The sequence below is a fragment of the Gavialis gangeticus genome, unplaced genomic scaffold (assembly GCF_001723915.1).
Source record: "Gavialis gangeticus isolate Ggan-Ray unplaced genomic scaffold, GavGan_comp1, whole genome shotgun sequence".
Lineage (NCBI taxonomy): Eukaryota > Metazoa > Chordata > Crocodylia > Gavialidae > Gavialis > Gavialis gangeticus.
Window position 1 is genome coordinate 98483817 of NW_017729031.1, and position 17098 is coordinate 98500914.

At 42.2% G+C, this 17098-nt stretch overlaps 1 protein-coding gene across 1 annotated transcript in view; it reads right to left on the minus strand.

Moving 5' to 3' along the window:
- Positions 1-17098, minus strand: part of CPS1 (carbamoyl-phosphate synthase 1) — a 157409-nt gene that overhangs the window by 93505 nt on the left and 46806 nt on the right. The window contains exons 8-15 of the mRNA XM_019523418.1: positions 16144-16272; positions 15342-15448; positions 13847-13988; positions 11087-11164; positions 9643-9741; positions 8862-8957; positions 1806-1995; positions 1126-1283 (exon numbers count right to left, since the gene is read on the minus strand). Coding sequence (XP_019378963.1) covers positions 1126-1283; positions 1806-1995; positions 8862-8957; positions 9643-9741; positions 11087-11164; positions 13847-13988; positions 15342-15448; positions 16144-16272 — 999 coding nt within the window. The remainder of the gene's footprint in view (positions 1-1125; positions 1284-1805; positions 1996-8861; positions 8958-9642; positions 9742-11086; positions 11165-13846; positions 13989-15341; positions 15449-16143; positions 16273-17098) is intronic.

Here is a 17098-nt window from a genome sequence, read left to right on the forward strand (position 1 = left end):
GGTCCCTTCCAGCCCTAATGTCTATGAAATCTATGAGGCAGTTCACAAATTAGGGTAAGGGGAAAAGAGTGACTGGAGTTATATTATCACTCATGAGACAAATTTGAGGATGGACTCCAAAATCCAAATTTGCCCTTAGTTACAGATAGGCAGCCCTACTGACTAAAAAAGGACCACATTTTTACTTGGTATATTACCAGTGATCTCACTGGAACTACCCAACTACAGATTTGAGCTGGCACTTTTACTAATGTCAAAGTTCCTTTTTTTTTTTTTTTTTTAAAGATTTAATCTTTCTCTCACCCTCTCTGAACCAAACACCATTTTTCACTTTCTCATTTTTCTTCAACAGGGTCCCTGTAACAGAGAAGGCCCCTCTACATGCACATAGAGGTGCAATGGGATCTAATGCACAATCCACACAATTGCATTTCCTGCCATGCAACATGTGTTCCATCAGCTGCAAGTCTCTCAGCCATGACTATGCCTGGGGCACAGCCAGGGCTGAGAGTCATCAGCAGCTTGGGATTCCCCTGAGGCTGGAAGATCGCAGCAGCTGCAGTTTCCCAGCTGCGGGGGCACAGACTATACATGCAAATTAATGGTGGATATAAATCAGCTATGAAGTTATTACCCATTTTCCAGCAATAACTTTATAGCTGGTTGGACCTTTTTAAGGCACCATACTTAATTTGCACATGTAGCCAGTCTAAATTATGGTAATTGTGCAATTAGCCAAGTAATTGAATAGATGTAATGTGTAAAGTAGGCCTAACCAACCTAAAAGTTGGCCCTGTGTTGCAGCTTGTAAAAGTTAAAAAGAATATCCACTGTAATGTTAAATAATTTCTTTCTTCACATTGCTCTACTATTCCACTTATTTTACTGGGGGTTCAGATAACATGACTATTTTTCACAACCAGATTGGGCTTTCATACATTGCACATGCAGTTTTAACTACTTCAAATCATTATGAACCGCCATCAGTTGCTATGTTTCCACAAGAATGTTTAACCCACACCATGCTAGGTCAGATTAAACTTTCCCTAAACTAAACAGAATGGGAAAATCTGTTTCAAAGAAGAATAAAGTTAATTCTGCTGGCACTGAGTTCATCTGATTTACCGATTTCACTGCAAAGCTGGGAGCAATCTTTTCATTTATTTCCATCAGTTTGTTAGTAAATAGGTGCCTGTCCTCTGTGGCCATGATGGATTCAACTGAGGTGCCCAGGACCTTCACTCCATACTCCTGCAGAACACCTCGTTTGAACAACTCCACTCCTGAAAAGAGAATATGGTTAGAATATTGTGCAAAGAAGAAGTGTATGGAGATCTGGACCTCTAGGAACGCACATACATGACCTCCTCACCAGAGAACCTTACTGCTAGCAGTCCACGTTAAAGCTGAGAACCACAACAAACTCAGCTTTTAGTCTCCCACATTCAGAAAAGCATACAGTCAGATGCTTACATTTAAGGGAAAAGGAATGTTTTCCTGAATCTCCTGTAAACATTTATACCTATGCTAACAGAATGCAAAACCACCCCCATCATTCTGAATGGGGAACATTTTACACACTTTCCCCATCTCATTTCCACATCTGTCTGTGCCCATTATTATATTCAATAGGTACAGTTTAGTTACTTCTCATTTTGATAGATATGGCCACTATCTATCTTATATATATATGTCTGAAAGTGAATTAGGAATTGTAGCTGAGACGCTCATTTTTGTGCAAGTAGAACCAAGTATAATGAGTGTAAAATTCAGCTACAAAGCCAAAACGATTCCATGATACATACCACAGTTAAGAGCTGTCTGGCCGCCCATGCCCAAAATTAACCCATCTGGCCTCTCTGCTTTGATGACCTCTGTGACAAATTGTGGTGTGATGGGGAGGAAGTAGACTGTGTCAGCCTGCTTTAAGCCCACTTCATTGGTTTGGACTGAGGCAATATTGGGGTTCATGAGAACAGTTTTCACATTTTCTTCCTGGAAGATGAAAATTGCCATCTAAATATACTGCACTCAGAGAGATGAGCCAGAGGAAACAATAAACCAACAACTGATAAAGAACAGCACAATTAACTGAAAATGATGCCTTTTATGCCATACCAGGTCACAGAAACTAGAATAAATTTCAGTTCCTTGAGGACTTGGCTTCAGTGGACTAGATATCTGTCTTAGATAGCCAACATACATGCCCAAGGAGCTCTTATGTGGTAAACCAGAGCACAGAAGGAAGAAATGAAGTTTCCCAAAAAAAGTCTTGCCAAGACATTCTAAGAGTATGGACTGTGTTAGACCCCGACTCCATGCGGCGCCCAACAACTAGGGAGATGATCCAATTGCTCAGAGATCCAGTTGCTCAGGAAGCAAACAGCAGCACACATTGCTCGACAACAGCTTTATTCAGAATGGAGACAGGTTCAGGCGAGCTCCCAAAAACCCAACAAAGCAGGGAGCAGCATCGAACATCTGTTCTTTCCACATTTATACACCTTGGTTCATATTCATTAGCATTTACTCCACCTTGGTCCCTCCTTTGTTCCACCCATATCTCCTCCTATCTCAAGCTCTGCCTCTGTTTACTGTTTACTTCATTAGCATGAAATTGCCTATGCATTTTATTAATTTACATGTCGTTTTGCTAAGAGGGCATGTCTAAGATGTTGACTCCACTTCTTCAGTCACTGAGCAGACTTTTACTAAAACCTGGAAGCTTCTGGAGGCCTCTTCGCCAATCACCATTCACCTTTTTGCATAAGTTTATCTCAAATTCTGTTACATGTTGTCTTTCACATTTCAGTCTGGTTTTCAGTTCCATGTTGTATCATCTTCACATTCCCAAGGCTTCACCTCATTCACAGCACACAAACTTACACAGACTCACTTGAAAATGGTTGACACAGTTAAGATGGTTACTTAGCATAAGCAAATGGATGGCTTAGCATAAGCATTCATAAGTAAAATCTGCCTTACCTCCTAATGATACATAATGAGCTATATATATCTAAATTTTACAACACTACTATATTGCTAAGAAAATGCTTGCCTAAGCATCTTGCAGTGTTACTTTTAATATATCATTCTGCCTTGTGGTTAGCAGCTCTGCTAGGCCACAGGTTATAGCCTTTTATTCAGCTGCAAATTCAATGCTCCCCAAGAGCGGCGGTGAGCAGGGGGCGCGGTGCACTGCCAGCAGTGGCAGGGGTGGTGAGTGCCAACCACGGGTCAGCAAACACCCACAGGCACTGCCAGCAGCGACAATGGCGGCCAGGGGCAATCATGGACTGCCCACAGATGCCACCAGCACTGCCGGTGGTGGGGAGACATGCAGCAACTGCCTGCAGGTGCCGCCAGCAGTGTTGGCAGTGCCTTTTTGCAGGGGTTGAACCACCACATGAAGAGGTGCACGTGCACCCCCTACACGTCACCCCTGGTGAAATTGAAATGAAATGAAAAGCTTCAGAACAGCTTTGAAATGAAATGACGGCACTCAAAATGTTTTGAAAATTTCAAAAAGTTTTGAGTTTCGAAGCTGGGCTTGCTTTCAGCTAAACCAAAACTAAGGAGAAGGAGGGGAAAGATGGGGGAAGGATTGCTTTGATATTGACATCTACCTCCCAGTTTGATTCCCCAGCTCTCCGATCACTTCCTCCAGCTCTCTGATCATTCCCACAGCTCTTCCTGGGGGACACAGGCCTCCGATCTGCACACAGGGTTTCAGCAGGCTGCTGCTGCAGCTGCAACCACTTGGTGCACCCCGTGCTGAGCGCTGGAAAGACTGCAGTGCTGCCACTGGCCCCAGCCTGCAGCAGCAGCCTGCTGAAACCTGCCACACAGATCCAAGGCCCATGCCCCACAGGAAGAGCTGGGGAAATGATCAGAGAGCTGGGAAATTGAACCAGGGACTGGGGAAGCAAACCGGGGACTGGGGAATCGAGCCAGGAGCTGGTGGAATGTTCAGGTCCCTGAACTTTCCCCAGGTCTCTGATCACTTCCCCCCATTCTTTCTGGAGGGCGCAGGCCCTGAATGATGAGGGATGACATCAGGCTGCCACTACCAGCTGAGGATGGCAGCGGCTCTGGGCTATTTCCCCAGCCAGCAGCAGCAGCCTGCTGAAACCCCGCACACAGATCCGGGGGCCACACCCCCCGGGAACAGCTGGGGGAATGATCAGAGAGCTGAGGAATTGAACTGGGAGTTCTGGCTGACAGGTGAATGCGCCCCAGCTCCCAGACGGCATGCGGCACCCTGCCAAGCCGTGCTGCATCTGTGTGATGGTGCAGCTGCCACACAGGTACCAGGTGTTGCGGGGAGGGGGGCAATTTCCATTGCCCTCTGCTGCACAGGAGGACTCTGCCATGAGTGCCCAGAAGCCCACATTGCTGCTGCCAGAGGCAGTGAGTGCGAGGCATTTCTTTTTTTTTTAAAGCTCCACACACCAGCTGCGGAGCATGCAGATAACAGCAGGCTGCTGCTGCTGGCTGAAGCCAGTGCCAGCACCCAAGTCTGCCCGGCATAGCCCGCACTGAGCACTAGGAAGAACCCAGTGCTGGTGCTGGCTTTGGCCTCAACTGGCAGTGGCACCCTACTGTCATCCCACATGCAAATCCAGGGGCCCACGCCCCCAGGAGGGCTGTGGGGCTGTGCCAGACTCCTCCTGGGGGAAGCGGGCCCCCAAATCTGCGTGCAGGTTCACAGCACGTTGCCACTGCCAGCAAGTGATACTAGTTTTGCTTTGAACAGTTTGAGATGCAGTTTCACAAAAACCCTGCACCTATCTCCTTGAAATTTGACAGGTCTCGTGACCTCAGAAGGGGCTACCATTCCTCCAATGATTTCATCCAAATCAGACAAGAAATGACAAAATTATAGGCATTTTCATGATTCCCCATTATAGCCTACGGGCGAAATGTTGAAACGCATCTCAACAGTGTCAAAACAGCGAAATGGTTTCAATTAAATGAAATGGAACAGTGCTTCGAACCAGCGAAAAGGCACACTGTCCCTTCGAAATGGCAAAACGGAAGTCAAAACAAAACGGTGCTGTTTTGCACAGCCCTAGTACTTATCATGCAAAGGCCTATTCAGTTATCTGCACCCCCGCTACCCTCAACACATGCATCTGTGCTATGCCATTGCCATCTTCAACTTATAAACGATTTGCAATAATGACCTACTGAAATCACTAGAGAGTTTTTTTCCAAACAGAACCACAGAATCAGTTTATTATTCCAAAGCTTATCCAAAAGAGAAAACTGACCCATTTCTGTGCCATTTCTCCAGAATACTGACATGATTGCTTCAGCCAGGGGTGACGCATAGGGGGTGCACCCCCTGAGATCACGTGCACCCCCTGATCAGCAGTGCTCACCGCTTAGGCAATGAGTGGGGGGACAGGTGGGAGCCCCCCTGCAAGCGCCGGCCCATTGCTGCAGCTGCTTCCCCCCACCCCCATTCAGCAGGATTAGCCGCAGGGGACCTCCCCCCCATGGTTGGTGGGACTGCACCAGTTGCCCATGGCTTCAGCTATATACTGAGATAGTGAGCTCACCAAATCAGGGTTTGAAATAAAAAATTTGGTCATTTTTTTCTCCTTTTCATAATCAATCTGTGAGCATGCTGGAATATGTACATATTTGTATAATCATCACAACTACTTGGCAGGTTGTTTGTGGAATGAATTTATGGCTTGCTTGCCTGGGGAGCTGCTCATATATTATTGATCAACTAAGTCACACACCCTGTTTCTCTTGTCTTATTCAGATAACTTAAAAGACATCAATTAGACCATGCCAAAAGTTTCTGCTGACACTCCTTTTTCCAGTGGAAACTTGGTGTTTCAATTTAAGAGTTTTTTCCTTTGGGGAAAAAAAAGTAAAAAATTTAAAAGCTGAAGGAAAATGTTTGGGATTTGGGGAAGCAATGGAAAGCCAATAGTTTTCATATGGTAAGGTTTAGGTTTTATGATCATAACATATTCCTTTGATGATTTGTCCAGAAGCATTTTTCCCTATTTTTGTTGAAATTTTCCATTGAGCAGGGTAGATCTATCAATTTCCTACCAGTTGTAATAGTTGTATATTTCAGACCCTTCCTTGTCCTTTCTTCTGTGCCAGCATGTCAACAAGGCCAGCTTGTAATAACTAGACAGATAATTAATGAGCATGATTAATTTTCACTGGACTATGCTTATTTTATTATTATTGCACCCAGCTTCCTGTTGATTTTTTTCAAAAACCAATAATTTTCTGTTCTAACCAAAACCGTAAACTCTTCATTGCAAGGACTGCCTCTTAAGTGTTTTTATAGTATTTAGTATAGTATTTTATAGCATTTAGCCCTGAACACTGAATAGAGATTTTAGGCATTGCTGTAATACAAATAATAAATTCATAATAATATTGCTTCTTTGTTCTGTTTGCATAACTGTCATATTTATTTAGAATAGGTTAGTGAATACAACAAACAGTAAAACAAGGTTTTTAAATGGCTGCAAGCCTATTTCCACTGCTCACCAGTATTTACAGGTACTACACCTCATGGCGTATTTGCTTTCCCTGAACATTCATGCAAGCAATACTTAATTGTTCCAAAACTTCACAAATGAGGCCCTAATTCAACAGGAGTTTAAGTTTAAACTAACTTGCGAAAGAGAAGGATTTTTTGCAGGTGATATTTTTGTTTAGACCACCTACATGGTTAGGACAGGCTTATATATGCTTTTGAATGCAATGCATTCTTCAGGTCTTTATCATGGCTACAAATTCACTCAACACTACTTAGTTATGCACATACCTAAGGGATGGATTAAAACACAGAATTATTTGTCTTGTTGAGCTCAGGCTTAATAAACAGAAAGGGTGGGAAATACCAGCAAATCAGTATCTAAATTATTTTGTTTTAAATGGTGAAGTGAAAGTTTGGCAAAGAAAGGCCTTTAGCCTCTCACCTTCTGCTTGTGTTACCTTCCCCCATTTTCTGCCACCCATACGATGTAGTTTTCCCTTGGTGGGTGATGACCAACTGCCTCATCTTTGGCATGCTATTGTAAATCACCACTGCTGGAGGCAAGGTCAGGGAGAGCAAATGCTGCCTCTGGAATGGCTGATTAATGCCAAGATCACAACAGCTGGCTGGTGGCAAGAAGAAAAGAGGGGTATTCTAGAAGGTCAAGCTAGCAAAATTTAGGACAAAAACTGCACAGTACACAGTGCAGGTTTCTCTTGCTTTATGCTGTACATGCATTCCTGGAAAAATGGTGCATAACTCAAATTTGCATAAAGGGAACCCACTTTACAATGTAACAAATAGGGATACGTTCCAAGACCTCAACTGTACTGATCCCCAGACCCATTTCTACCACCTTTACAAGACACTTTTGGTATTCACCAACAGCAGACAGTACACACAAGCTCAGGGCACTATCATAATGGGGATGGCAACTACAGAAACACATGTCGCAGCCAACGCAGGAGGAGCACAGGAGACTATATTTTGGTGCGTGTCACTCCCACAATGCACCGCACATAGCAGCTGACTGCTGGCTTCCACCACACCAATCGCATAAGAGTGAATTTACCTCACATATAATGTTTTTTTGGTAAAGAAAGGGTCATCACATAAGAGTGAATTCACACGTACAGAACCCACATAAAGCAAGGGAAACCTGTAGAACTGAGTTTGGAAGACGGAGACCAAAAAAAGGTGCCCACCCTTAAAATTCAAGATGCTATTTGTACAGAGACTACCCATGTCCAGGACTCTCATCTCCTGATTTGATATTGATTCATTGAACATGTGAACACTTTACACAAAATGCTAGGCTTGGCAATGCAGATTAATAAAGCACATGTAAAACAATGCTTTACAACATTTGGGGTTCAGTTCTCAGTTACTATAAGTCTCACCCTGATGGAGGAAATGCAGGATGAATCAAATCTATTGGGAAGGAATGTGGGGAGATATCTAATTTACCTTTCCTCTTTCTTGATTTTATTTTAACTTGGGGGCTTAAATTGCCCTGACAACTGAGAGCAGTTTCAGGGCTTCTCTAAACTACATACTCTGCAGTCAACAGCTGCATCAGCTGTATATCTGGCAGTGTCATGAAGTCTCCGTTTTTTTCCAGATGAGTGTGTGAGTGACATAGGTAGAGGAAGGGAGATCTGGTTACACTGGCCTTATACTATATGACAGTAACCCTGTCTTTGAAGGATTCTGCTTCTTCTAGTTCATCTCCAGCTACTTTGCAAAGCACATTAAACCCTGATTTTAAAATGTATCTTCTTTCATTTACAATAAACACTATTTTATTTGGAAACACTAATAGGAGAGTGTAAAAAATTCATAAACATTTTCACCAAAAAGCATGGCTTTTCTATTCCCTTATTACTAATGACTTCACCACATTCATTTCCCACTAGCATTTCAATGAATAACAATTTATCTGCAAAAGAGCTGATAAATCAGACAAGTTTCACTAACTTGAATGCAAACTACCTTTTGTCACATCATTCATTTACAAAGTGCATTATTTGCCATTCACTATATTCCCCTTTTAAAAAATTACAGGTATTCTATTAGAGAGATATAAGCAACACACATCACAATGAAGAGCAAGGAGTCAAGGACCAGGACAATCCAAAGGATAACATTCAAATTCCAACTATGCATAATTATTCCCCCCAAGAATCCATGCTGCAAACAAAAACTCAGATCAATGGGCCAACAATTCACCAATAGAAAAAAAAAAAGTCATAAATCCACAGTTTTAGAATAAGCAAATAAGTGATCATCTAAGCTGCAACAAAGGAAAAAAGTTGAACAACATTTTTGTGTGTTATCTCACCTTCATGGCTTTAACAGCCTGTGATCCAGAGTAATCAAATTCCCCTGCCTGCCCAATTGACAGACCCCCAGATCCTAGGATGAGAACTTTGGAGACCTAGGGGAAAAAGTAAGCAAAAATTAATATGATTTTTTAAAATGCTACAAAGCATAGGGGTTAGAGCTTGGAAAAAAGAACCCTACAGTATGGAACAATTTTGAATTACAAAAAGAAACCAGAAGGTCTAACGAAAAAAGAAAAGCCACCTTCAGAAAAACTGCAGCTTTATTTCCAGCTTTACAGGAAAAGTTTTATTGAACCCATCACATGTACATTTGGCTAAAGAAATGTATACACATTAAGTTTTGCACAAAATACAGAATAAATGTATTGATTATTTTATTTCTGTGTAGACTACCGTCTTTCATTTTGGCTTCCCACTGCTCTGTTTTATATTTTTTATTCAAAGCCCTGCTGCATTTGAAAGGAACCATTTATTATAACATCCTGCTCATGTGATGCTAGACTGGACTACAGGATGTGCCTTGGGACAGAGAACTTCGTGATAAACATGGATTCTGTTTGAAGAACATACATTGACATATACACAAAACCTGCACATAGGAACAGAAAGATTTAATAAAATACAAAAAGGAATCTATAATGGAGCTTCTGTGAGGGAGTCCCATACTCCAGTTTCCCAGCTACATGTTCATGCAAAGCATTTTCTACATTTGAGTTAATTCAAGTCATAGCTACTCAGTGACCGACAGATAAAAATAAAGGTCATTAATATACTGACCTCAACTCTAGAAGCGGTAGCTCTGGCCTTGGGCAGCACTGAGGCAATGGTAGTACCTTTTCCCTTCTTAATCAGTGAAATAAATGAATCGAATAGCAACTGGGAAAGATAAACACATATTTAAGCACCCAAAATGGAGCTAAACAAATTATGAAAGTTAAAGAAAAACAAACTTGCTGCAGGCCAGATGGTTAGGTGGTGTAAATCAGCTTAGCTCCACTGATATCAGCATCGTTGATTTATACTAGCAAAAAAATTGGCCCCATATTTCTAATTTTCATCATACTTTTTGACCTAGCAGATGAACCTAAGTCAAAGAAGTAAGAAAGCCTCAAGAAAGAGAACACAAAGAAAAAGCATTTAACAAATACATACACAGTTGAATATATGTGCTAATACATAAGGGATATATGAGCTCGAAATCTAAGTACTGTACACTTAACCAGACCAATGGAGCTATGAGGATTTACACCAACTGAGAAAGGGCCCTGTTACATATATTTTTAACAGTTGTTTGTTATTAACCTGGAAACTGATTGGGCACATGTTTGTCCTTCAGTCAGACTGCAGATCTCTAAGAATCTACAGTACGCTATAAAATGCGTTCAAAACAATGAAACTTCATGGTAGCTTGGAAAGAGAAGTCTAAGGGTGGTTTTTAAGTTCTTTGAGATTCCCCTCTGAAGTGGTAAGAACTTCCTTGCTACTGAGAGATTCATTTTTAAACATAAATATAACATTAAATGATATCATTTCTAAACACTCCTGCTTCCTTTCCCTACAGGTACCACATAATATATTTATGCTCAGACATTGCTTTTCCCTGCAACGTCCCCTGCTGCTTAGTCGTATTCTGTGACTATGCAACCAGTTGCTAAAGAATTTGTGTGAGATCACAGAAGAGGGATTAACATTTCATTTCAGCTAGGAGAATAAAGGTGAATGAGTGTGAATCCACTTACATAACTCCACAATTACAATGTTTGGAAGTGGAACTCAAATGTATTAAAATGTTAATAGGTTTATTAGAAATAGCATCTAGATATTTTTTTGAGACAGAAATTTTCTTTTTGCAGCCATCACAGGTTCAAGAAATTTCAGCCCAGTCCTGCTAAGATTTAAGTCCACAAACAATATTCTGCACAGAAATTATCCACTCACACACACACAAGGTCCCACAAGGACCAAAAGCATGTCCATTGTCTAAATATTTTCTACTATTCATGCAAATAGAGTTGATGGGAGTTGATTTCAATGAGCTTTGGATTGTGTTAAACATCCGTAAGACTATACAGGATTGGGACCTTTACTAAGGGCCTCACTTCTATGAAAACAGGATTTAAGAGCATCAGTGCATAAAGATTTTCACTTTACCTGATCTATACTCAATGCACACTCCTTCAGCAACTCCAAAACCAAACTAGAACCAATCCCTGTACAGTACCTCCGTGTCCGTTGGCCCCGCGCTGGCCTCTGGGTAGAACTGTGCTGTGAAAATTGGTTTGGTCTCGTGCATAATTCCCTGCAGGGATAGAAATGATTGCCTTAGACACCTTCCTGGTAATGAGTGAAATAACAGAGAGCTACTGCTTACCACCCTGAAGGTATTAAAGGTCAAGAACCAGTATGCTTTTAGGGGATGCTGAGTTGAAACTCATTTCATTCCAGGTCTTCAAACAACGTTTTAGCCAGTAAGCCACTGAGCTGCTCAATCTTTACTCACACTACAGCGTCAGTGTAGCCCATTGGGTTGTGTGCAGCTGAGAAGCGAATGTTGTATTATCGAATTGTAGGCACTTAAGTGAAAAGATATGTGAGGCTCCTTCCACACAGAATAATAGAGCAGGTGGGGGGGAAAATATACAGTAATAAAAGGTCACCCTGAAGGAGGCTGGAGTAGAAAATCTGCATTTACTGCCCCAGTTTGGCCTCAGTCCTGCTGAAAACAATGGACCAAATTCATCTCTGCTCTAACTCCACTTTCTTTTCTTGTTTGAGCTGAATAAAAATGGATGTCACCTAGTCTCTTTAGCACAAGACAATGCAACAATTGTGGATGCTGTGGAACGCAATTCAGGTCAGGTTGCTTCTTTCCCAGGCCATTGCTGAGATGGGACAAGTAGACCACTGTGCTGGTCCCAGGAAAGCTGCAGAATTGCCCAAGCTTGACTTGAAGCCACCGTTTGCAGTTTCAGACAAGCTGGAGTTGGAGGCCTAAGACTTCTCTTGTATGGCATGACAATCAGCAACTGAATTCTAGGGGACAGGATTGGAATGGCTCCCATGACAGCCATTTCTGCATGACTAGTGGACAACTCTACTAGGTGGAAGATGAGAAGCCAGAGCTTCCCAGAAGGAACCAGGAGGGGTGGGGAGAGGGGGAAAGAGTTCAACAAGTGCAGGCTCCATATCTAATCACCTAGGTGGAACAGCAAGATTATATTCCAGCTGCATTTACAGAGCAGAGGTGTTGTTCAGGTCAGGGGCCAAAAATGGCTCAGAGTATTGGGCTCTTGGCTGAGACAGGGGGAGTGATAGGTGCTAGTTATGATGCTTTCCTATAATTAGCGTGGAATGAAGAACTGAGTTACGTGTCATGAAATAACCATGAGGAGATAAGAGTTTCTCTGAGTTCACCAGCTATTTCTATATATGTATCTTTTCAAATGTTTAGTTCTGAATAAATATTTGGCATCTGCATTGCTTTGCTAAGCTCTGGTACAGACTCTCTTCCCTGATGAGATTAGTGCAAAGGAACTTACGTGTGTGGCACACCCGGACACAGGCATGGGTGAACAGGGCAACTGCCTGGGGCCCAGATAAAAAGGGGACCCAAAAACGGATGTTTTTTTTCCGTTTTCTAATTATTATTATTATCTCTGGCGAAGGTGGGGGGCGATACTAAAAGTCCACCCAGGGCCGCCAGAAGTCTAGGTACAGTGCTGATGTGTGGTTGTCAAATTCTATTTCTGTGAATGCTTGTGCCATCTGTACTAAAACAGCAAAGCTCCTTGATAGGCTCTAAAGGCCAGAACACTTGCAGAGGTTTGGGTCTACAACTAAATGGAGACCCTATCAACTAAGCAATACATTTAGATCTAGAAGTCTCTAGTTTAGTCCCCACAGAAGGACTGTCCTGGGGCTTTACTCCAATTTTCCACATAACTCTGAAGTTTGCCTCCAAATACTTTCCCAGAAAAGTTTCTCTGCTTCAATCTCCATGAAAACAAAAAAGAGGGAGAGCAAGCCCATTGTAAAGGTGAAACAAACAATAATAGGCTTTGAAGAGTTTGTCTCTGGGGGTTTTTTTGAAGAGGTTAGGAAGGGGGTTGCATTATTATTCTACCTCTAGTCAGAAATTTATTCAAGGAAGGACAGCACCAGCTGGCAAACATACATACATATATTAAATTCATCTGCTGGAAATGCTTATACTTAGTTTGGCTTCTCAAAAGTCTATTGAGTTTATATTAGCACAGCACAGTGTTCAACCTGTCAGGTTTGATGTGAGGTGGGACTAATACAAGAGGACAGGGAGATTTCTCCCAAGAGGAATTATTTTTTTAAATACCTATTTTTCAGCAGTATTTTTGAATCCACAGGTCAATGAAGACTTACAAGAGGCAGCTTAATCTAGCAGGTAGGGCACTGAATGGGGGTCAGGAAGTGGGGGTTCTGTCCCTGCTCATCCGCTGACTTACTGGGCAATTTAAGCAAGTCACTTCTCCTCTCTCTATTTTGCCGTCTTCACTCCTACTCCTTGTCTAGTTAGATTACAAACACTTTCAGGCCACTTATGCAGTGTCTGGCACAAGAGGGCACTGGACTGGAGATTTAGGCTGATAACCATTAAAGGTATGAAATCAACCTAATCTTTATGGGGCAGCACCCCAAAAAGCTTTGTGAGGGCCTCTGCACTGATTCTACAGCTTGGTTAACTGACTGTGTGATAATACAAGGGTCACTGCATTGATTTACTGCCTTGCCAGCTAAGAGAGCAGTACCACTGAACACAAAATATAGTCAGATAATCAAACTGACAGGAAAAGGGTTCTTATGGAGCACCCGCTCATGAAGTATAACCAATAAACTTGCACCTCCAGATAGAGCAGGCTTAAGCAAGATATCTGAGTGAAATGAACAACGGATAGGGGACACTATCTAAACCCTTGCTTGAGTAGATATCTGGAAAGTTTGCACCTACCTCATTTGTCTGATCATTGGCATTCACAAAAAGGGGTTTCCAACCAGGAGGGAGGGTGCTGCTGTCAATCGCATAACCGTGATTCTGAGCAGTAATGAAAGCCTGTCCATTCACTGCACTCAACACGGGTTGATTCTGCCCTCTGATGACAGATAGGAAAAGAGGAAAGGGACAGAGAGGTGAGGGATAAAAGGAACAGTGCACATGAAGAGCAGAAGGAAAACACTGGAGTTAGTACTGTATGGTACTTAGCAAAAGCAGAGTGCTTAAAACTCCCATTATACAAGTGCACAATTAGCAAAGCTAACAGAAAGCCACAAATCCTTCTTCCAGCCAGCACCTAGCACAAGCAGGTCTGACAGTTCAGCGTTTATAGCTACCCAGCAGCAGCTGTTCAATTGCTATAGCCAGTATCACAATCACTATGATAAGACATTAAAGTTAAAACAGAGATATCCTTTAGCTCAATTGGACCATTTAGAACAAACGGTTTTCAAATGGCCTCAAAAGGAACAATTTATTTGGCAGGATAATTTTAAAGGAACAAGACAAACTGCTGTAAAAAAGAAATAAAGGGTATGACCTCATGGCACAACACAGCGCTGTTCAGAGAAACCCATATTAGTCTGGGTACTAGAAGCAATACAGTCCTCTTAGCATGGCATTCCAGCCAAGCTGAGAAGCAAGGTATATCAGCCCAGGTGGGTTATATCACACCACTACAGATAGGCTGCCTCCAATATGTACGTCAACTCATTCAGAATGATCTCAGTTATCTCTGTGTGACACTGAACTGTGCCATGTACGTATGTCCACATTACTAGTATACAGGCTCCGACAGAGTCATGTTTCTGCACACTTCAGAAGGCCTGTTAGGAAGTAAGCTGGAGAAAGTGTATTTTGTATAGGAAACAGTAATCAGTGGAATGTCTATAGTAGGATACACAAAATGTGTCAGTTTTGTAATCTGACCAAGACACCGAACAGAGGTATTCCCAAATAAAATAATGCATGGCTCCAGCCAACATAAATAGCCATGGAGGATGAGGCAACAATATCTTTGAATATATTTATATCAACTCCATCTTAAACATCTTGGACACAAAATGTACAGTGTAAGGCTGCCATATTTCGGTGCCTGTACATTAAGTCAAAGTTTTGTTTAGTTCATTATTTAAAAGAAAGGATTCAAACAGGAATATCCTTCGGGCCTGGCCTCTTAAGTTAGAAGGGGATCCAATGAACAAGTGAATCTCTGAGCAGAATATAGAACCATTCACAGCTGAACACTACAGGCCACCATCTACTCTTCACTCTGGAAAAAAGAGCTGCACTGTGGTCCTTGATTTCTCAGCTTGCTTCACAACTCATCTCATGGAAAGAAGGGTGGGAAGACAGCCCATCTGGCATCACAGACATTATAGGTTGCATTAGTGAAGAGGTGGGAAAGGCGAAATGTTGATGTAGCACAATTCTTTGCAGTATGTTGTCTTACCTGTTGGCCATGGGCATCTTGTAAGACGTAGCTCCAGCTGCCACTCCAATTATTAGGTTCCCCATACTGACCCCAAACAATGGCACCTGGCAATCACTCTCCAAGACCTAGATGGAGAAGATTTTCATCAACCCAAGAGTGAGATTCTTGCACCATCAAATCTTCCAATTCAGAGGTAAAATATATTTATACTCATTAGCTTTGAACACAGTGTTTCAATGGAGAATTAATTTGTTTTTGGCAACTTACATATAAAATAATTGAATCAGCTTATTGCTGGGCTAGTGTTTCCTATATGCTCCTAATTCACAATAGGGAATATAGGGCCCAACATATATTCCTAGCTGGGAGAAGTGCTCCTATCCATCATCACACCCCTCCTTTGTCTGTATGGAGGTCATTGCATACAGTGGGAATGGAGTGGACAAGATGAGAAGCCTACCCAAAGAGGGCATACAGAGAGATCAGCTATGGTTCCCTATGGGCCGGCCTTTAGGGAAGGATACATGACTGCAGATGCACTGTCTTTTTATAAAAGTGACTATTCATATACTAGGGCCTACTACAAGTGAGGTCTCCAGTCCTTGGAGCTAACAGTTTAAGCAGACAGAGACAGATGACAAACTGGAAAAGTAACAGGAGTGAAATTTCACATGACTTGTTAGCACACACAACTGCTTAAATTTCTAATCCATGATCCACTTGTCTCCTTGAGAAACAAGCAAATTATTGCATACAAAAGCCCTGAGATGAATTCATGGATGTCATTGGTTAGAAAAGCGCCGAAGGGCTCACACTTTACCTTCCTGACATTCTGGATCAGTTCCTGTGCTTGTGTTGGATCCCCAGGGCCACCAGAAATAAAGAGCCCATCGTACTCCATCCTGGTGAAGTCATGATTCCAGGGAACCACATGCACTTCTGCCCCCCGCTGCAAGAGAAACCAAAGAGACAAAGAAAAAAAAAGTTTTCAATTAACTTTCCTTCTTCCATAGTGAGCCGATTCTAACTGATAACAAAAAGCCTACCAGGCACATTCCATGGTGCACCAAAAACAGCCCAGCATGTCAACATGAAGACTCTCTTTGACAGTTAATTAATTAATATTGTATTAAACATGTGGTTACCTGGTCAATACAGGCTAAAGGCTTCACATTGACAGTACGAATATCAATCCTGTTACCCTGATGGCACAGATTCCTATCACTTTAACTCTAAAGGAGTCAGGTTAAAGCTCTCATTCACTGTTCAGTCATTACCTTAGGCCAGGGATGGTCAATTACTTCAACTGGAGGGACACTTAATGAATTTCGGTGAACTGTTGAGGGCTGCAAGGGTAGCCCTTCCCCTTGACAGGTGCCCGGCCCCTGGTCACCATCTTGGGACCAGAAGTCCTGCCTCTAACCCCTGATCTTTTCCACTAGAAGTGCTCCCCCATTTCCCCCAGTAGTGCTCCATTTGGGAGGGAGGTTTGCCATCTTGAAACCAGAAAAAAACCAAATTATATACTAAAAATCATACATCTACTATAACATACATTAATTTTATTTCAAAAAATAATTCTGTCCTAATTTGTGTGTGTTTGTATAGTATAAATAGAGGTGATTGCATAATAGCTCAAAATGAAGTCTTACTTTTGTATATTGTGGGGGGGGCATAAGGGTGTAGGTGGGTATGGGATTTGTTGGGGGTGAGTGACAGTGGATGTGCGATGTAGGGGAGGGTGTGTGTGGCTGTGTGAGGTTTGTGGGGGTATG